This window comes from Cervus elaphus, chromosome 20 (assembly GCF_910594005.1).
Source record: "Cervus elaphus chromosome 20, mCerEla1.1, whole genome shotgun sequence".
Lineage (NCBI taxonomy): Eukaryota > Metazoa > Chordata > Mammalia > Artiodactyla > Cervidae > Cervus > Cervus elaphus.
Window position 1 is genome coordinate 68600066 of NC_057834.1, and position 19785 is coordinate 68619850.

The 19785-nt window shown below is 34.0% G+C and overlaps 1 protein-coding gene across 2 annotated transcripts in view; it reads left to right on the forward strand.

Annotated features, from left to right (window-relative positions):
- The window catches only part of DPYD (dihydropyrimidine dehydrogenase), an 880709-nt gene that overhangs the window by 108035 nt on the left and 752889 nt on the right, over window positions 1-19785 (forward strand). For both annotated transcript variants that reach the window (XM_043876118.1, XM_043876119.1), the window contains exon 3: window positions 11550-11632. In XM_043876118.1, coding sequence (XP_043732053.1) covers window positions 11550-11632 — 83 coding nt within the window. The remainder of the gene's footprint in view (window positions 1-11549; window positions 11633-19785) is intronic.

The window sequence follows — 19785 nt, forward strand, 5'->3', positions numbered from 1 at the left end:
GCTCAGTGGTAAAGAACCCGCCTGCCAATGCAGGACACTTGGCTTCAATCCCTGGGTCAGGAAAGAGCCCCTGGAGAAGGAAATGGCAACCCACTCCAGTATTCTTGCCTGGGAAATCACATGGACAGAGGAACCTGGCAGGCTGTAGTCACATGGGATCACAAAAGAGTCAGACACGACTTAGTGACTAAACAGCAACAATTTTTTAAGAGAAATGGATCTTGATTTTTCATTATATTCTCATAGCGATCTTATGATCAAAAAGTTAAAAGTCTTGTTTTTTTTTTCCCATAAAGACTGTATTTATTTTGCTTTATTACTCGTTAGCATCACTTGAACAACTTGAAAAGTACACTCTTTTCTACCTCATTTCATAACATCTGATCTGTTAGTATTATAGTGGGGTTCATAGATACTCTGCCTCCTCTTTATTTTTTTCCTTCGCTTCCTCTAATTATTGAAAACCTTCTATTTGTTCAGTGTACTAAGTGCTTTGCATACATTACCTCATCTAATTAGACTGACAGCTCTAGAAGGTTAAGTATATTTTGCTCAGGATAAACTAAGTGCCCTGCCTAAGGATTATAACCAGTAGACAGTAATGCCAAGGCCTGGGGCTAGAGCCAACCCTTCTACCTTTCCCTCTCGCCCCTCCTTAGCCCTCTTAATCTGGAAAATTTGGAATCGCTTGGAAGACATGTTTAGAAGTCGTGAACCTAGACATCTCTGCTCTAGGAGAATTAATTCCTCTCCCCTCAGTATATTATCAGTGGATTGTGATCAATATGAGGGTCTTTTCTTACTCAACTTTATATCCTTGATGCTTAGTATGATGCCTAAAAAAACAGATTTTCAAATTTCTTTTTTGTTAATTGAAATTTAATTGATTAATTTCAGCTTTGGTTATTTAGTAAGTATGACACTAAAGTTCTAGTAGCTGTGCCATTAACTCTCTGTGACCTTAACAATATAGTACTGTTTCCTCATTTATTAAAATTAATTTACTAATTAAAAAAAATTTATGTTAATATATACATTTTAGATCCAATTTATTTAGTTCTGGTTATTGTGATTATTTCATAAAGGAAATGTAGTCCTAATAGAAACTAAATTATATGGTAATACCATCAATTATTTTATTTAATAATGTAATTTGCTAACTTTTTTGCTTCTTTTCTGTCCTGTCCAGCATGTGAATTAGTAGATATTTGGTTGAATTTATTATTGCTTGGTTTAGTTTAAGTAAAGATAATTCAGTGATTTTGTTTAAATTTGTCAGCATGGAGAGGTATTCTTGTGTATTACTTTGCCCCAAGGTTGCTGTTGATATTCTGCTCATTTGTTTTGTTATGTTTTATACAATCCTTAAAACAGATGAGATATAAAACACTGTAAAATTTATCACAGTTGAAACTTTAGACCTTCTCTCAACCCATGGGGATTCATTTGGCAGGAGGCCATCAGAACCAGTTCTTTTTGATCCTTAGTTTCTAGTTTCCACTTTAATTGCTGCCAAAATCTGAGCACTTGGGAATTTAATTGCTCATTATATTTGTCACAGTGGTGTCACAGACCCAAATACAGACTGTTGCATGCACAATATTTATGGATATTAATTTGGCCTAAACGAGTATATTGGATTCCTTTTTTTTCTACATTGTAAAGTATAGCACATCTAGAAAGAAGTCAGTCAGTACTGTGTATGGACTTATGCCCCACTTTACTAGTAAACTATTATCTATCCAGTGCAGCATCTAAATTTAACAATGGACAACTAGAGGAAGACCTATTCAGAACTTTATTATATTCACTTTATTCAGTTTACTCTTTTGAAGCAGTCTGAGCGATTTGAGTCTAGCTTTGAGGACAGACTCCCTGGGTTCAAATCCCTATTTTATCACTTACTAGCTATATGACCTTAGGCAAGTTATCTTAATCTCCCTATACCTGTTTCCTCATTTGTAAAGTATACAGCTCAATGATTTTTGTGCAGATTAAAAGGGTAAAGTTCCTAGAAAAGTGTATAATACAGAGTAAGCCCTTCATGTTAGCTACTTTATGGCAACCCACTCCAGTACTCTTGCCTGGAAAGTCGCATGGATGGAGGAGCCTGGTAGGCTATAGTCCATGTGGTCGCTAAGAGTCAGACAAGACTGAGCGACTTCACTTTCACTTTCACTTTCATATGCCAAAAAAACTGTGACATTTACCCTGGTTGATGCTATGGATTTCCAGTTTCCTACTAATTAAGTAGAGATAACCTTTGCCTACTGTAGCAAATGGGATGTCTGGTCAGCACTAAATTCAATACTTGCATGTCCTTCCATTTTTCCTGTGTGTTCCCACTTACTTGCTCAATGGTGTTTAGGCTAATAGGCCTGGTTTTTGTCCCAGTGTTTTATTACTAATCACTGATTTTTCTCGTTCTTGTGCTTTCTGATCTGAAGAATAGTTTGTTCGTTTTCTCTGTGTGTCCCCTTTTCCTTTTAATATGCTTTTGCCTTTCCCTTCCTTATTTCCTACAAAACTGATGGCCCATCCTGCCTCTGCTGTGATGGTTGCAGCTTTCTCATGCATTTGTCTTGGTCAAAGGAAATGATAAAAAAGGCCCTTGAAAAATCGGAAATATCAGTCATCAACCATGGGCAAGGTAATTTTCAGAACTGTTTGAAAGGTTTTACATCCTGGAAAGTCCCTTATGCCTTACTTATGCCTGAAATTGTGTTCTGGGGTAAGCCTACACTTATATATAAAATTCCATTGAAACGGGAGGGAAGGGGGCAGGGTACAATGTTTGAAAGAATGACATAGCCATCAGTTCAGTTCAGTTCAGTCACTCAGTCGTGTCTGACTCTTTGCGACCCCATGAATCGCAGCATGCCAGGCCTCCCTGTCCATCACCAACTCCTGGAGTTTACTCCAACTCATGTCCATCGAGTTGGTGATGCCATCCAGCCATCTCATCCTCTGTCATCCCCTTCTCCTCCTGCCCCCAATCCCTCCCAGCATCAGGGTCTTTTCCAATGAGTAGTCATAGGACATGACAGAAACTGGTTAAAGCCAACTATATCCACCGTGGTGGTTATTTGGCTTCCAGTGTAGCTTGAGCCTCATTATATGCTCATTGTAATACATTAGCACGCTAAATGGCACATCCGTCAATGCCCTGGCAGTTCTGAGACCAGCCGGAAAAGGTCAGAGAGTGGGCAGTGGCTCAGTTCCGGCAAATCCCTGCCCTTTCTTCAAAGTAGTTGGAATAATCCTCCCACTCATTAGCTAATGAAATTATTAAGCCTATAAGAACTAACCATGCTATATTTGGGGGCCCTCTTGCCTTCTGAGATGGCCCACACTGTCTGTGGAGTGTATTTCTCTCTAAATAAATCTGCTTCTTACCTATCACATTGTCTTTCACTGAATTCTTTCTGCAATGAGATATTAAGAACCTGAGTTTTATTAAAGCTTAAGACCAAGTGTGTGATCTCATTTAAAAGACTATGGGGTTCAAGTCCTGATCTGAGTTACAAGATTTTATCCTTGAGTAAACAACATATTAAGTTATTTGTTACTTAAAAATAGGTTTGTGATTTTTCTCAGGTACATACTTGTGTGCACTGGGCTGAGAATAGATTTTGATAGGAGGATGTTGGCTCCATTTTACTTACAGTTGTCCCTACTTTTATGAAAATGTAACTGATAGTGGACATGACAGTGAATCTCTTTGCCCCTCATTTAATGGCACTGATACTTAATTTACTTATGAAGAGAATGAATATATAAAGATGTTAGTTTCTTGAGATGTTAACTTGATTCTGGAAAAAGACTGACATATGTCTAAATTAGATTTAACCCTTGTATCTCTTCTTTTGTACTTTCATATATTGTTCGAAAAAAAAAAAAAAATCTTGGATTTGATTTCCTCAGGACTCAGAGGTACTTTTGGTGAAGGTAACAATTAGACTGTTTAAATGTTTATAGCATTCACTTATTTCCTCTTTTTTTGGGGGGGGGTGCACAATAATCTTTGTACAGACTCAGGGATTGTGAAACAGTTCCTTCTTTGCATTTCTGGTATTTGTCACTCACTTTGGGTTCTCATTGTACTTCATGGCAAAATATGGCATTTTAACCACTTCCAGATAAAATCATTAAATTTGAGGCTTCTCTTCATTAAAATGAAGAAATACCTTCAGATGCTATGGAACACTTTCTCTCTCAGTCAACTCTGAGTTCTTTGGCTGTCCTCAATTCCTGGAGCCACAATGAGCTCAGAGGTGATACTTTAGGCTTTTGTGTCCAATTCTCTCTCTCTGTCTTCAACAGAGTGTTTTCTCCTATCTTTGTGGCTGGAAAAACTAAACAGTCAAGTAGGCTTTCCACTGTATTGTTTATGGTAGGAAGAGGCCTTTAAGATCTCAAAATCTAGTAATTTTATTAGTTTCTTTTAAAATGTCCTTCATAAACTTGTTTCTCTGCAGCAGTGGTGGCCAAAATAAAGTTTAAAATTACAGTGAAGGTTGCAAAGAGGAGGAAGGTGATGAGGGATGTCAGGTCTAAAAGAAAAACAGACAAAACAGTATTTTTTCTTAATGCTCTTAACATACCACATAGAAAGGCAGCAAAGACTTTTTTTTGTACTAACATCTAGACTCATTGGAGATTCTGAAGCCATCTACATAATTTTTAAAAATATAAGTCTGAAAAAGTAAAATTTCCACAAGAATTCTGTTTTTGAATGGTTGTCTATACATAGATCTTACTGTGAATTGACCTTTTCCAAAAATTGATCAGATTAACGTTTACTCTTTTGGAATGATTTATAAATTCTGAGAAATGATAAAATCCTATTTTTTTTTATTTTTTACATTTTATTATACAGTTTTTCCCAAGGGACTGAGAAATGGATATTGAGGTGACAAGAGATTTTTGTGAACTATGTCTGTGTTTGCTTTTGATTCTAAGCTGCCGTGTCACATGCTTGTAGCAGGCTGCCTTAAAACATTTGTTATCTATGACTTGTTTGCCATGGATGTTATTGCTCTGGTCTAGGGAGTTACTTTCAATGGCTATATTGAGATCTTAAAATTCTCTCTTAATTACAGTAGTGCGACTTTCTAGCTTTTCCATTAGATTTAATGAGTAAATCTCAGATGTCCTATAGATAGCATGTCTTAAAGACAGTAACCTAACTGAAGAAAATTATTTTTAAATAAAGGGATTCAGATATAATTTTATTTGATTTCATTAATCCCTGTTGGTGAAATCAAAGTTTCTAAGATAGTCTTGAAAATCAACCATGCAAAACAAAAATACCTTGTCAAAGTACAAGATTTATTTCTGTTAAATGACTCTGTTTAGCAAACATATTTGTATATATGTGTGTGTGTTTATGTATATAAATATCCAAAGTAGGTGGTTTATTAAAAATACGACCATAACAATGAAATAGAAGTGTCTATTTCCACATCTGATTTATAAGCCACCTGTGGGGAAGTAACAGATGCAGTTTTCCATACTGAGTTGGTAAAGTTTTATTGAAAGATGTTGTGAAACCTTTTTCAATTTAAGATTTAAATGTGAGACTCTTAGCAGTGATTCATTTAAATTGATGGTGTTTGGTTTCTGGAAAACCTGGAAAAAAATAAGTATAATCATATGACCACCAAGAAAACGTGCATTGTTTCCCATCAGTGGTTGAACTGGGAAACAACAAGAATGAGATTTAGAATCAGTTATCCTGAATTTGAGTATTAACTTTACCATAGTCATGCATTTTGAATATATTTAACATGAAAACAGTTTGAGTTAGATGGGAAATTATTTGGAATGAATAATCCAAGTTAATGAATATTAATATTTTTCTTAATACTTTTAAGCTTGTATTTCATTTTCATCCATCTATTCCTGTTTTATGTTTGTAATAGCATTAGCAAAGAAACAAATCAAACCAAAAAGGAATTAGCTAAATAAGTAATAGCACATGGATGCAATGGAATATTATGCAACTCTAAAAACTGTATCTTGAAGTCTGTTTAGAATCATGAGTAGATACTAGTCATCTGTTATTAAGTTTGAATATATGAAAGTTAAAAAAGTACACTGTAAATATTATATCCCTAGTAATTATGTTTGGGTCTTTTTATGTATTCACTTAAGTAGCATTCAAGTGGCATTATTTGAGTAGAAGTTGAACACAGTGGGTTAAATATAGGAAATATATGTAACTGATTTCATTACATGACTTTATTTTCTTTTACTGCTTTGTGTACATCCTTATACCTCTTTTGGGAGTGCAAGATTTTAAAAATAAAACTGATTGGAAACTTTGGACAATTTGAAATAGTAGAACTTTCATGAACTCATTGGCAAATAGAGGCAGAAATTTTATTTTGTCAAGGTCATATTTAATATAAAAAACAAATACTAGAAAAGTAAAGTTCTGTCTTAAATTTCTTTTGTTGCTATCTATTATTTTGTTGTATTCTATTTTACGAAGCATATTCAATATAGAATATACAAATACTTCCAAAACTTTAAAAAAAATCTCTTGATTTTTTTATCTTGAAGTAAAAAAAATGTAAACATATAACAAAAACCTTGGGAAATATTGAAAACTATAAGTAAAAAAGATGTCCTTGTTTATTTAACATTTTGAGATAATCTGAGTTACTGTTTCATTGCTAGTCTTTTTTGGCTTTGCTTGTTTGTTTTCCATAATTGTGACTGTATCATACAACATATTCAGTTCAATAGTGTCTTTTTAAAAAAGGTACTCAATATCATACATTGACTATATCCACCTAAACAGCATTTGTAATTAATGCATAATATCCTTTAAATTTGAAGTCCTTTATTTAACCATTCTTTCATTATTAAATTTTAGAATCCTCCTCAGTATTTCACTGTCATAAAAATGCTGCGTTGAACACCTATAAATGTAGAACTTCTTAAAAATATTATTGTTCCCATAGAATATATGAAATGGCACTATAATCTGTACAGTTTAAAATTTACATCCCCTCCGCTTTTCTCCCTTGACTTTCAGTATTAGGCAAAAGATAGGAAAAGTTTGATTTCTAATTTAAAGGCCCAGACTATAAATTTTAGCTCATAAGTTCTGGGAGTGTTCTTCAAAGCCAAGCTAATTCAATAGTTAGGTTATTTATCTTTGCAATTATAGTCATATATGTGTTATTCTTTAAGACTATCACTGTATAGAGAAAAAGTCTGTAATTTAGTTAAGAAGGTATCAAAAGTTTATCAGGGTAAGTTATAGGAATTTGATCTTTATTATAGAATTTTAGTAAATAATAAAATGTTATTTCATTATTATTAGCTGATAGCTGACATTTACTATGTCAGATACTTTGAACTTCTTATCTACCTTTTTTTAAAACAGTAGTGATATACTGTTGCATTATGATTCCTTCACCAGAATTCAAACTATCTTCTAAAAGTGTCTTATTGCAGTATCACATATGGAAAAGTAAACAGATCCTAAGTATTCAGGTCCATGAATTTTCACAAAATGAATTGAACAGTGCCCTAGAAGACTCTTCTGCCTCTTGTAGTCACTATACACTGCTTTCCAACTGATTAGTTTTGCCCGTTTTTAAAATAACAGCTTTATTGATATATGCACACACCATAAGTTTCACTCTTAAAGTGTATATAAATCGGCGGTTTTTAGTATATTCAAAGTGTTGCACACTGATTGTCACTAATATCAAAACTTTCACGTCCCCGGAAAGAAACCTCATTACAATTAGCAGCAATTCCTTCCCTCTCAGCAGCCACTGGCAACCACTAATCTCCTTACTGTCTCTATGGATATTCCTATGCTGACATTTTATATAAATGAATTGATGCAATGTGGCCTTTTATGTCTGGCCTTTTCACTTAGCATAATGTTATTAAAGGTCATCATGTACCAGAACTTTACGTCTGAATAGAATATCATTATATTGGCATACCATATTTTTTATCCATTTATCCTTCTATTGACTTGAATTTTTTTTACTTTTTGTCTTCTGTTGTGAGTAATGCTGGCATGAACATGTGTGTGTGTGTGTGTGTGTATGGATGTATGTCTTGATTATTGTAGATTTATAGTGATTTTTGAAATTAGAAAGTATTAGTCCTTCAACTTTGCTCTTCTGATTTTAGGAAGATTTTGTCTATTCTTTGTTCTTAATATTCTGATAGGAATTTTAGGATCAGCTTATCAAAGTCTGCCAAAAAAAAAAAAGTCAGCAAGGATTTTGATAGGAATTGCATTAAATCTTTAGAGTAATTTAGGGAGTAGTACACCTTAACAATAGTAAGTCTTCTAATCCATGAACATAGGATGCCTTTCCATTGATTGTGGCCTTTAATTTTTTCATGATGTTTGCACTCCTCAGTACCCAAGTCTTAGGCTTTTTTTTTTTTTGTTAAACATTCAGAAATATTTTATTCTTTTTATGTTCTTATAAATGGAATTATTTTCTTATTTTTGGAATATTCACTATAGGTTTGTTTATTTTTGAACTTTATGTAAGTGGAATAATTTTCCTGTGTGCTCTTTTGTATGTCATTTAATTTAATGCTTGTGAAATACATGCATGTTACTCCACATAGTCAGTTTGTTCATTCTCATTGCTGTGTATTTTCCATTGTGTTAATATAGCACAATTGATTTGTATGTCCCCTATTTATGTGCGTTTGACTTTTTTTTTTTTTTCGCAGTTTTGGGAAATTTGGTAGTGCTACAATTAATATTCTTGTATATGACTTTAGGTGAACATATTATAATATATATTTGTTCTGGGTGTATTCCCAGACATGAATGTTCAGCTTTTGAAAGTGCAACCAAAGAGCTTTACAAAGTGGTTGTAACAATTTGCAGTTTAGTTTTTAAACTACAAAAGCACTTTTGTATCATCTATCTTTTTCATTTTAGACACTTCCAAAATGTGTGTGATATATCATTTTTAAAATTTGCATCTTTCTCATAATTAATGCTGTTGAGCATTTTAAAAAAAGATTAATTATTTGTATAGTCTCTGTTATATAGTGTCTATGTAAGTCTTTTGCCCATTTTACATTGAATTATCTGTTTTTTTCATATGTAAAGGAAGGCATTCTTTATTTATTATAGACATAAGTAATTAAAGCAGTGTGATATTGGCACAAGAATTGGAAATTAGACAGTTGACCATTATGGACTCCAGAAACAGATCCCATGTATACTGTATCTTACTTTATGGGAAAGATGAATTAAAGTGGGGGAAATGATGGTCTTTTCAGTCAATAGTACTGATCTAATTGCTGACCTATATGGTGTGATTTTGTTACATACTGTATACAAGTATCAATTCCAGATGAATTATTCATCTGAATGTGAAATGAAAATAATAGAACTTTGTGGAAAAAATATAAGAAAATATCTTTATAACCTTGAGGAAAATGAAAGATTTCTTAAATAGGACAAAAATAGCACTAATCATAAACCTAAGTGATAATAAATTAGGCTTTTTAAGAATTATGAATGTATGATAACACATTTACAGGAGGCTTAGAAAATACAGAACAAAATTATATATAGTTCCACTATATATTACAACTAATTTTTAGGTAGCTAAAGTAAGATTTTTAATTGGAGTTTCAATATCAAACTCTCAAAAATTAATAGAATCAATATACAGAAAAGTAAAAGGATATGTGCTGGTTTAGTTGCTTAGTCGTGTCCGACTCTTGCAACCCCATGGCCTATAGCCTGCCAGGCTTCTCTGTCCATGGGATTCTCTAGGCAAGAATACTGGAGTGGGTTGCCATTTCCTTCTCCATAAAAGGATACAGTAGACTTAAAAAGCACCATGAACCAATTTGAGATCATTAAGATTTATATAATTTTAACACAACAGTAGGATACAAATTCTATTCAAGTTCCCATAGATTAAATATAGATGCTGGAACATATTCAGGGACATAAAAGAAGGACAAGGTGCAAAAATTTCATGGTGTAAAGGTATTGAAATCACACATAGTCTGTTCTTTTATCACCAGGGAATTATGTTAGAAATCAATACAAAAGATATTTGGAAATAACCCACATACTTTCAAGTACAATGTGACATTTACCAAGAGAGATCTTTGGCTTAGCCGTTGAAACCCTCAATAAAGTTTGAAGACTGAAAAAACACAGAGCATGATTGCAGAAAAGAAAGCATTTAAATGAGAAATTCATATCAAAGATACTTTAAAAACCCATGTATTTGAAAATTAAATGTCTACTTTTAAGTGACATATGTATCTAAGAAGAAATTGGGCCTCTTTAAAAATAAGAAATTCTCTTTATGAAAAGATACTATTAAAAAGTGAAAAGAAGACACAGGGCAGGAGATATTTGCAACTTACATATCCATAGAAGGACTTCTATTCACAATTCAAGTGATTTTAGGTACAATTTTGTGAATTTTCAAGATTTTCATTAAAAACATGCCTCTGTGTTAAAAAGAATGTTTGCCATAATTTGGCCAATCTAAAAAAATCAAAGCATGGTCATATTGATATATATATATGAATAAATAAATGGGTTTTAAATCAACGAATACTTACACACTGAATATTGTTAATCTAAATTCTGTGTTTTTGTAAAATCCAGCATATTTATTTACAATTTAAACAGAGCACACTGATGTTTAAAATTATATTAGTTTTTCTTTCTTAAATTAACTAAAATGTTAAGTCCACTTATTTTATTACCTAAGTACTACTAAATTATATATGAAATATAATGTGCCAAAAGATTCATATGGATGCACATTTTAGGCTAAAATTTAATCTTGTACATTATGTTCTCATAACTTATTAGGATTGTGTGAGATTAAGTTAGTTTTACATATAAAAATATTATTAAAATTTTTAAAAGTCTGTTAAAAAATTCAGTCCAGTATTACTAAGAGCCTGATACAGTGTCACTTGATTTTAATGACTGGACTTATTTATTTTTAAATATTTATACATATGTATATTTGTAAACAGTTTATATATGTGTTATTTAAAGATCCAATTAAAAAATTTTTGATTTCAAGATGTTTGAACTTTATTATTATATTATGCTTGGGCTTTATCTTTCTGTTTTCAGTAAATACTAATTTTTTTAGAACTGAGTATTTATCATATCCAGTTTAATATCATTTCAAACTTTATTGGCTTTCTTTTGAATTCCAGTTGGTTTTGATATACTTAGATTATTTTAGAGAACTAATTTTTTAACTTCAAAACTCTAGAAGTTGTACTACTTTTATGTAATATTCATTTCTCCTATTTATCCAATTTTCGAAAATTGATAAGATGAATTCTGTGACAGCTGTATCATAAGACGTTTTTATTTTGTTACTGTTGAATTCACACTGTCAATTTTAATGAATCCTATCCAATTAAAGTGGTGTACGTATTTTTTGAGTCTGTAATCAATATAATCAATTATGTTTTTACATAATTGCATAGATATAATTTTATCTCGGGATGTTGGAGGATTAATGCGTTTTTCTAATATGTTACAGAATTGCGAGAAGCTGGAGAATAATTTTGATGACATCAAGCACACGACTCTTGGTGAGCGAGGAGCTCTCCGAGAAGCAATGAGGTAAGTCTGAGTCACCATGGCAACAGTCACAGATGTGGTAAAGAAAAAGTCATCCTTCATTATTGGGGGAACAAATGAGTTCATTGCCACCATTCAGCTCTGTTCTCTAAGGTATTAATTTGTCAGTGGAGAGACTTCCCTTGAGGCTCTACTTTGGTTTTGAAGCTGCATAAATGTTAAGCCTCAGTGCACAGTAAAAAATGTAAATGTTTAATTTGTTACTTAAAATGCTTAAGGGGTGTCTTGTTTTATATTTATACTAAACTGTGTGATTGAATTGAAATATTGTTCATCTGCATTCTGCTTGTATAAAAAAATAAATAGTACAATGGTGTTTTAACTGAGTAGAATTTTCTCCTAATTAATATTTAATTAAAAAAGAGGTACTTAAAATTTCATATTCTATTAGATTTTATAGGATTATACCATAGTATTTTTAAACCGATGTATAATTTTATACTGTTATAAAGCATACAGATTAACTTTTTTCAAATACAACAGTCTGTAATGAACCTGATATTTTTTTCTTTTTAACATTCCTATTTCTGAATGTTTTCCTGAAATCTCCCCAAACTTAATACCTTTTTAATAACTTTTAGGAAGCAGTCTTTAAATCCATCTGATCAGAATCAATGAAGGCTTTTACTAGACATTGAAAATGTGTGAAGAATAAAACTTAGCATCCTTACAACTGGAGAAACGACAGCAAATGATGTTAATCTTAAAAGTTCTGAGCTTGAATCTTGGAGTGGAATAATTTCCACTGCAAGATTTCTATATATTTGTATAGAAATAATATATTTACTTTGATTTAGCCTATGAAACTAAAATTGATTTTTAAAATATATCTCCTCCTATCAATGCTCATTATATTAGGGGCTTAACTCAAGGCAAAAGAAAATATTTTAAATAGCAGAAAGGATAAAACCTGTGAAACTCCCTAGAATGGTAGTTCGGGTACAGTTTTGTTATTGCTGGCACACAGCTACCATATACTTTAGTCTAGAAGCTGCTCTCATTTACTGACCTCCCTTTTACCACGCAAGCAGCAGGGGAAAGTAATTAAATTTAATAGAAGCTGCCCTCATTTTGAAGCCACTTCTATTTAAAACCACAGGGGGAGGTAATTAAATTTAATGGAAACAGTAGCTTCTACACAAAGATACATGGTACTTCTATATAGATGATTATGATGTCACAAAAAGAGGAATAATATATTACTAGTACTGAGAAATTACCAGCTGGAGCAAGTGAGCCTATTTTATTGTTAATGTCTTTACTAATAAAAAAGGGGGAAAAATAAAACTGAGTTCACAATAGAGAATTTGTATGTATATAGAATGTAGTTGGATATTCTAAGAAAGTTAAAGTTATTGAAAATAATAGTAATTTAAAAATGAAGAGTAAATACATGTGGAAAAGGCCGAGGCAGGAGTTGTGACCGAACTGCTGGTTTTCAATATATTCTTTATCCTCTATCTAAAAGTACCTCAGGTATACATTGAAAATATCATTTTTATAAATATTTATTATAATAACTTTGAATATAATAAACATAGCATCAGTATTTATTTAGAACATTACAGTTATTCTGTGTTTTTATTTCTGTTCAGTTTGAAGTAAGCACACAGACCCACAGGAAGACAAAGAGAATGCCAATTCTGAAGCTTTGAATAAAAGGCCAAAAACAGAAAAAATTGAAAAGGGGCAATGTGAATGAAAAATGGATGTGAGTGAGGGAAATACAATGAACAAGGAAAGGACATGTAATTAGTGCAGAAAATTTGTCATCAAGGAAAGAAAAACAGAAGGAATTATGGGAGAACTGCATTTGAAGAGATGATTAAATTCTGCCAAATTTTGTAATACTTGTCATTTTAGGAAATACCAGGATATTCTGCTTTTTGAAAAGTAGAGATGAACTAATGAGAAAAGCAAGTATTACCTGATTGGAGTAACCTCTCAACCACCCAGGCTATGAGATAAAGCAATAGTCTAGATGAGTCAGTATTTAATTATATGGCTGTGTAACGTATTTTATTTACATAGGCACCATATTTTACACACACACACACACACATACACTCACGCTTATAATGTTTAGATTCGCTAAGCAAAATTAAATAATCTAGTTACCAAAAACATTCAATAATATAGCATACTGTGGACTTAGCACTTTACAAAAAATTTTTGGGTTTTGCCTTTAAAAAATCCAGCAGGAGCTCATTCTTTATATGGGAAGGTTATGGAAGCATATAAGCAAAAAGTTATAATGTTATGCGACAAATAGAATATGAGGAGAATGCATCGAGGGGCAAAAATTAATTGTTCTCTCATCTGTGATCACTTTTGTCTTACATGAAGGGTGTCAAACCAAACAAAATCATGGAAAAGGTAAGAAACTTGATCTAGGCCTTGAAGATGACCAAGTTTGTAGCTAGAGGGAAAAGTGTTGAGCAGAGGCACTGAGCTGCAGGTGCAAGATGTATTTTAAGAACAGTAAAGTGGTCTGATGTAAAGCAAATTTTTTTTGAGCTTTTTTGAATATGTTTTCCTGCAAAACTCACATAGGCAGCAGTATTTGGTCAGTAATGTCTCTCCTTACGTGTCAGGAATCCTTGGGTATAAATAAAGCAGGTACAAGTTTGGCAGGATTGATGGGAACGATTTAGAATTTCAGAGTGTGAGTCGGGGGGGCCACTGGGAAACAAGTATGAATAATTTGGCAAAAATTTCAGTTACCTCAGGGGCTGGCCTCAGGAGGCTGGTTGGAAATGTGTTTGTTGCCATATCCTGGAAGTCAGGCTTCCCTGATGGCTCAGGCGGTAAAGCGTCTGTCTGCAGTGCTAGAGACCCAGGTTCAATCCCTGGGTTGGGAAGATCCCCTGGAGAAGGAAATGGCAACCCACTGCAGTACTCTTGGCTGGAAAATCCCATGGACAGAGGAGACTGGTAGGCCACAGTCCATGGGGCAGCAAAGAGTCAGACATGGCTGTGACTTCACTTTCACTTTCACTTTAGAGATCAGTTACATAGAGTCTAGCTTGCCAGGATAGATGCTTTAAATTACTTCAGGGCAAAATTGTGGTTTTGGGCTTCCTAGGAGAAGGCAATGGCAACCCACTCCAGTACTCTTGCCTGGAAAATCCCATGGACGGAGGAGCCTGGTAGGCTGTGGTCCATGGGGTCGCGAAGAGTCGGGCATGACTGAGCGACTTCACTTTCCCTTTTCACTTTCATGCATTGGAGAAGGAAATGGCAACCCACTCCAGTGTTCTTGCCTGGAGGGCTGCCACCTATGGGGTCGCACAGAGTCAGACACGACGGAAGTGACTTAGCAGCAGCAGCAGCAGCAGCAGGTAGCTCAGTGGTAAAGTATCTGCCTGCCAGTGCAGGAGACTCAGGAGACATGGGTCCGATCCCTGGGTTGGGAATATCCCTTAGAGGAGGAAATGGTAACCCACCTCAGTGTTCTTGCATGGGACATCCTGTGGACAGAGGAGCCCGATGGGCTACAGTTCATGTGGTCGCCAAGAGTCACACACAGCAGCAGCAGATTGTGGCTTTTAACAAAGGAGGTGACAAGATTAAAAAGTATGAAGATTATTTTACAGCCTTTCAGAATTTGAATGGGATAAGAAAATACAATGTGGGGATAGAGTCAATCATTCATTATTTAATTAACATTTATTGGGCTTCAGTAATATATCAGATAATGGGGTTACGGATATAAATTAGAGAGTCTCTGCCCCCAAGGAACTAACGGCCTAGCTGGGAAGACAGATACAAAAGTCAAATGCTTGATGTGAAGACCCAGAACCCCAGTACTTGAGTTGTTTCCCTGTAGCCAAAATTCCGTGGCAGTTTTCCTCTTGGCCCAGTGGTATGGCATAGCTTGGCTGTGGAGCATTCTTTTTTTTTTTCACTAACTTTACGTCTGCAGCAGCCCTTGGCAGGCTCTGAGCACCTACAATGGTACCCTCCTTCCGAGTGTGTCTATCCTGGAGATGTTGGAGCAAAACTGGACTGTATGTGAAGCTTGACATCTTGTAGCTGCTGTGCTCAGGTATTATTGAATAGCCCCTTGTTTAAGGTTCTGCTACTTGTGAGCTCAGAACAAAAAAGAGAGGTCTCTGCCCTCAGTCAATACTCTGTCACCTTATCCAATCCTCTCAGTGGCCAGTCTTTGCCATGCAGTCTTGGACCAGTTCTTTCATCAGTGTCCCAGCTAAGCAATTTTTGAGGACCACTCCTGGACTTCTTTCTGGTTCCAGATGTGAGGATCGAATCCTGGGTGCGAGGACCTATGGCCGACTATTTAAAAAGCATAAGGGGCTACAGTCTAGGTTTTAGATTAGATTTTAACTCATACTCAGAATGGGAAAAAATAATTTAAAAGCTTGTTTTGGCAGCAAAGTAGAGGGACAGTGAAGAGGGTGAGAGAGAGCAATCAATGACATGACTAATATAAAGGTAGAAGGGGGTAGCAGTTCACAGACAGGGAGTGTCCGAGAAACTTAGAAATATTTAGAAGGTAGATCTGATGAAACTTTGTGATTTAACAGCCACAAAACCCAGAAACTTGGTTTAATCAGTGTTGTTCTGTTTACAACCTTTTAAAGTTTTCTTATGCTTTTAGAATAAAGTCTTGTTTACTTGAGTATCCTACTAGATAGTAGAGCCCATGAGGGTAGGAGAATTGCTGTTTTGCCCTCCTTTTTATTCTTAGCCTTACCATAGTATTAGTATATAGTAGGTACTTAAAAATTGTTAGTTGAATTTTTTATAAAGATTAAAAGTAAGAATAAGGATATTTATCAAGGGCAAGTTCAAAAAAGTTTTTTGATTTTGTATTCACTTTTTTTTTTTCCCCTTCCAGTTTTATTGAGTTATACTTTACATGTAGAACTGTATATGTTTAAACTCAAATGTTTTTGAGTATTTGGATATACATTAATTGAGACAGGGAGAGAGAAAAGAAGGATAAAGTAAGATGATTTTGTTTTTCAGATGAATTTGAGATAGCTGTGAAAAACCCACGTGTACATGTGCAGTAGGCAAGAGAAGAGACAGCTCTGCAACTCAGGAAAAAGGCTAGAGGTTGAGGACTGGGATTTGTTAATATTTTTATATTTGCAGCCATCGGAAAGCGTCTGATTTCCAACAGTAGTGCATGGAATCAGAAATGAGGCAAATCTAACCAGATGCCTAATGAAATACTTGGTTTAGGAAAATGTTTCAGAGAGAAATGTATTTTCAGATTTAAAAATTTTAAATAACCTTCTCCTATAATGTGATGTGCCTGAGACACAAAGGATGGTGGCATTCTTGCCCCATGTTCTGTGGCTCATGGATACATCTAGAGCAGTGCCACTCAGTAGAACTTTCTGCTAATTGGAGTAAAAGACTGCCTCAGTTAAAAAATACCGACTGTTCATTTTGACCGCCACTGACCCTGTGTGGTTACTGAGCACTTGAACCATGGCTAGTGTAACTGAAGAACTGAAAATGCAGTTTAATTTAATTTCTGTTAATTTAAATGTAAATTGTTGCATGTGGTTAGTGGCTCTGGTTTGGACAGCATTGCCCTGGAAGAATGTTTTTTGTGTTGCTAACATGACATTCCTCTTCCTCTCACTGATGAAATTCTCACCAAAGGAGAGTCTAGGGAAAGGCTAGACCATGTTCACACATATCACACATATACATCACACACACTCTCTCTCAAAAAATGAAGAGTAAAAGTAGATCCAGAAAACAGTAATGGATATAAAACCCAAATTAACAAATAAGATGAGGAGACAAGGTGACTCATTCTCTGAAGGCATGATTTGTATGTTATGTAGACATCTCTATAGAATTAACAACAAAACACTCTAGAAATTCATAAAAGATTTAGTAAGGTGGTCAGTTTTAAGATAAAGATGGAAATTTGTGACATTTTTCTGTGTATTACCTATTCTATGAAGATCGTATGAGGTAGTTATGTTAGACCACCCCAATCATCCAGGACAAGTTGAATCACTCAGCAGATGGTATAAGAGGCAGTTATTTGGCTGTTTAGAAAAATAAATCACCTTATATTTTCACCTCATGGCTAACTGCTAAAGGAATTTTCATGTATATTAAAGAGCTAAAGGAAATAAATGAGATAGCCAAAATCCAATGAACTATGTGAGAGACTATCTCAGAGGTTTGGATGGGAAAAGAAATAATAATCTAAAAAGTTGGGAAATAACTGAGCTTTGATTACATTAAAAGAACTTCTATAGCTGGAAAAATACAAAAATTTAAAGACATCAGTGTTCTGTATTGCCAAGTGTGTAAGAGATTCAAAAAGATTTAGGAGATCAGTGCTTAATTGGCAGAGTATGATTAATAAACCCTTAAAATAATCAACTCTAATGACAAGCAAAATATAAATTGCATTTAAAAGTACTAATTTCTTGGTTATTGACATTACTGCAGTTCAGTGCAGATGAGATTTTGAGTGCTTGAGATGGATAAGAGTCATTGTCCCATTCTCAGAGCTCAGAAAGAGTTGAAATTACCTGTGCATTTAAGGAAAGGAGTGCACCGATAAGTAATAAGAACCTTGAAACAAGCATCCCCCTTTTCATATAAATTTAACTTTGTGAAATATGCTATGCACAAGACATAGAAATTATGGGCAATCCGAAACTATTCCTCAAACTATAACTGTAAACAAATTGAGCTGAACCTAATTGTCTTCTATTGAGGAAATAAATAAGAAAATGCAGAAAATGAAGTTCCTAGAATATATTCATATATATGATATATCATAAATTATATACATAGTGGTAAATTGTGGCATATTTAGTTATATCTGGAAATTAAAATGATCTTTAGCAGAGTGATTTTTAGTGACCCAAGAATCCTCATGTTAATGTTTAATGAAAAATGCCAGGAAACAAAATTGGATGTAGCACATGACCTTCATTGAATATTAAAAAAATGAAGAGAAAAAATTGGAGTCAACATAGTAAAATAGCTACTGTGTCTGGGTGGTGGGCTTACATTTTTTTCGGGTATATAGCTTTCTGTTCTGAGTTTTGTATAATCAGAGCATATTATGAATGTTTTAGAAAAATAATGAAGAAATGAAAAATTAAAAGAATAAAATAAGATGCAAATACTGGAATAAGTGGCAAAAATCAGATTTTAGACTCTAAAACTTGATTTTAGATAAAGGCATGTTTTAAGTCTTACTTTTTTGTAAGGTAAGATTAAAATAGAACTGATATGAAGAAAATAATAATGCAGAAGAGAATGCTTTGTAATTTATGAATCATTTAGAAAATGAAGATACAAAGTACTGTAATGTTTGTATACATCATTTCCATTTAATGGTGGATAGTGCTTATTTCAAAGAAAGTATATGTTGTACATAATGGAATTGACTGGAAAACTTCAGTGTGGTTTTATAATGTAGAATACTGTGCTAAGTAAGTTGCTTCCCTGTGCAGCGTATGGTCCCTATGAACCATAGCCTGCCAGGCTCGTCTGTCCATGGGGTTCTCCAAGAAAGAATACTGGAGCGAGTTGCCATGCTCTCCTGCAGGGGGTCTTCTCAACTCAGGGACTGAACCCTGGTCTCTTCCGTCTCCTGCATTAAGAGGCGAGTCAGTGCAGGAGACAGCACCACCTGGGAAACCCATAGAATGGAGACCACCACCAGAGGGAATATTTTTTGTCTAACTTAGCGAGTCCATTGTAGTTTCATGGCTGTGTGGAAATATTGTACAGGATTTTTAAAAATGATGACATAAAAATTTTTTAAATATAGAAAAAATGTATGATCTCTAAGTGAAATCTCTATAGTATGATAATAGTTGATTTAGAGGTGAAATTCTCAATTTTTTCATCATTTTTTCCCTTATCTTGTTCAATCAATTCTCTTATCATGCCAAAATGATTTGATTTCTATATTATAATATTTTACACCAGTCTTAGCTCCTGTAATAAATTCTAAATATGAAGGGGAAAAGTGGGAATTTTTAAAAAACAATATGTCTCTTTGTCCTCTTTTTATTTCCTGAGGCAGCAGTGGGCATGATTAGTACAAATAAGAAATTGGAAAGCATTTGAAGTTGAGGAACTTGAGAAAATGGAGTGTCAAAATCTGAAAGAAA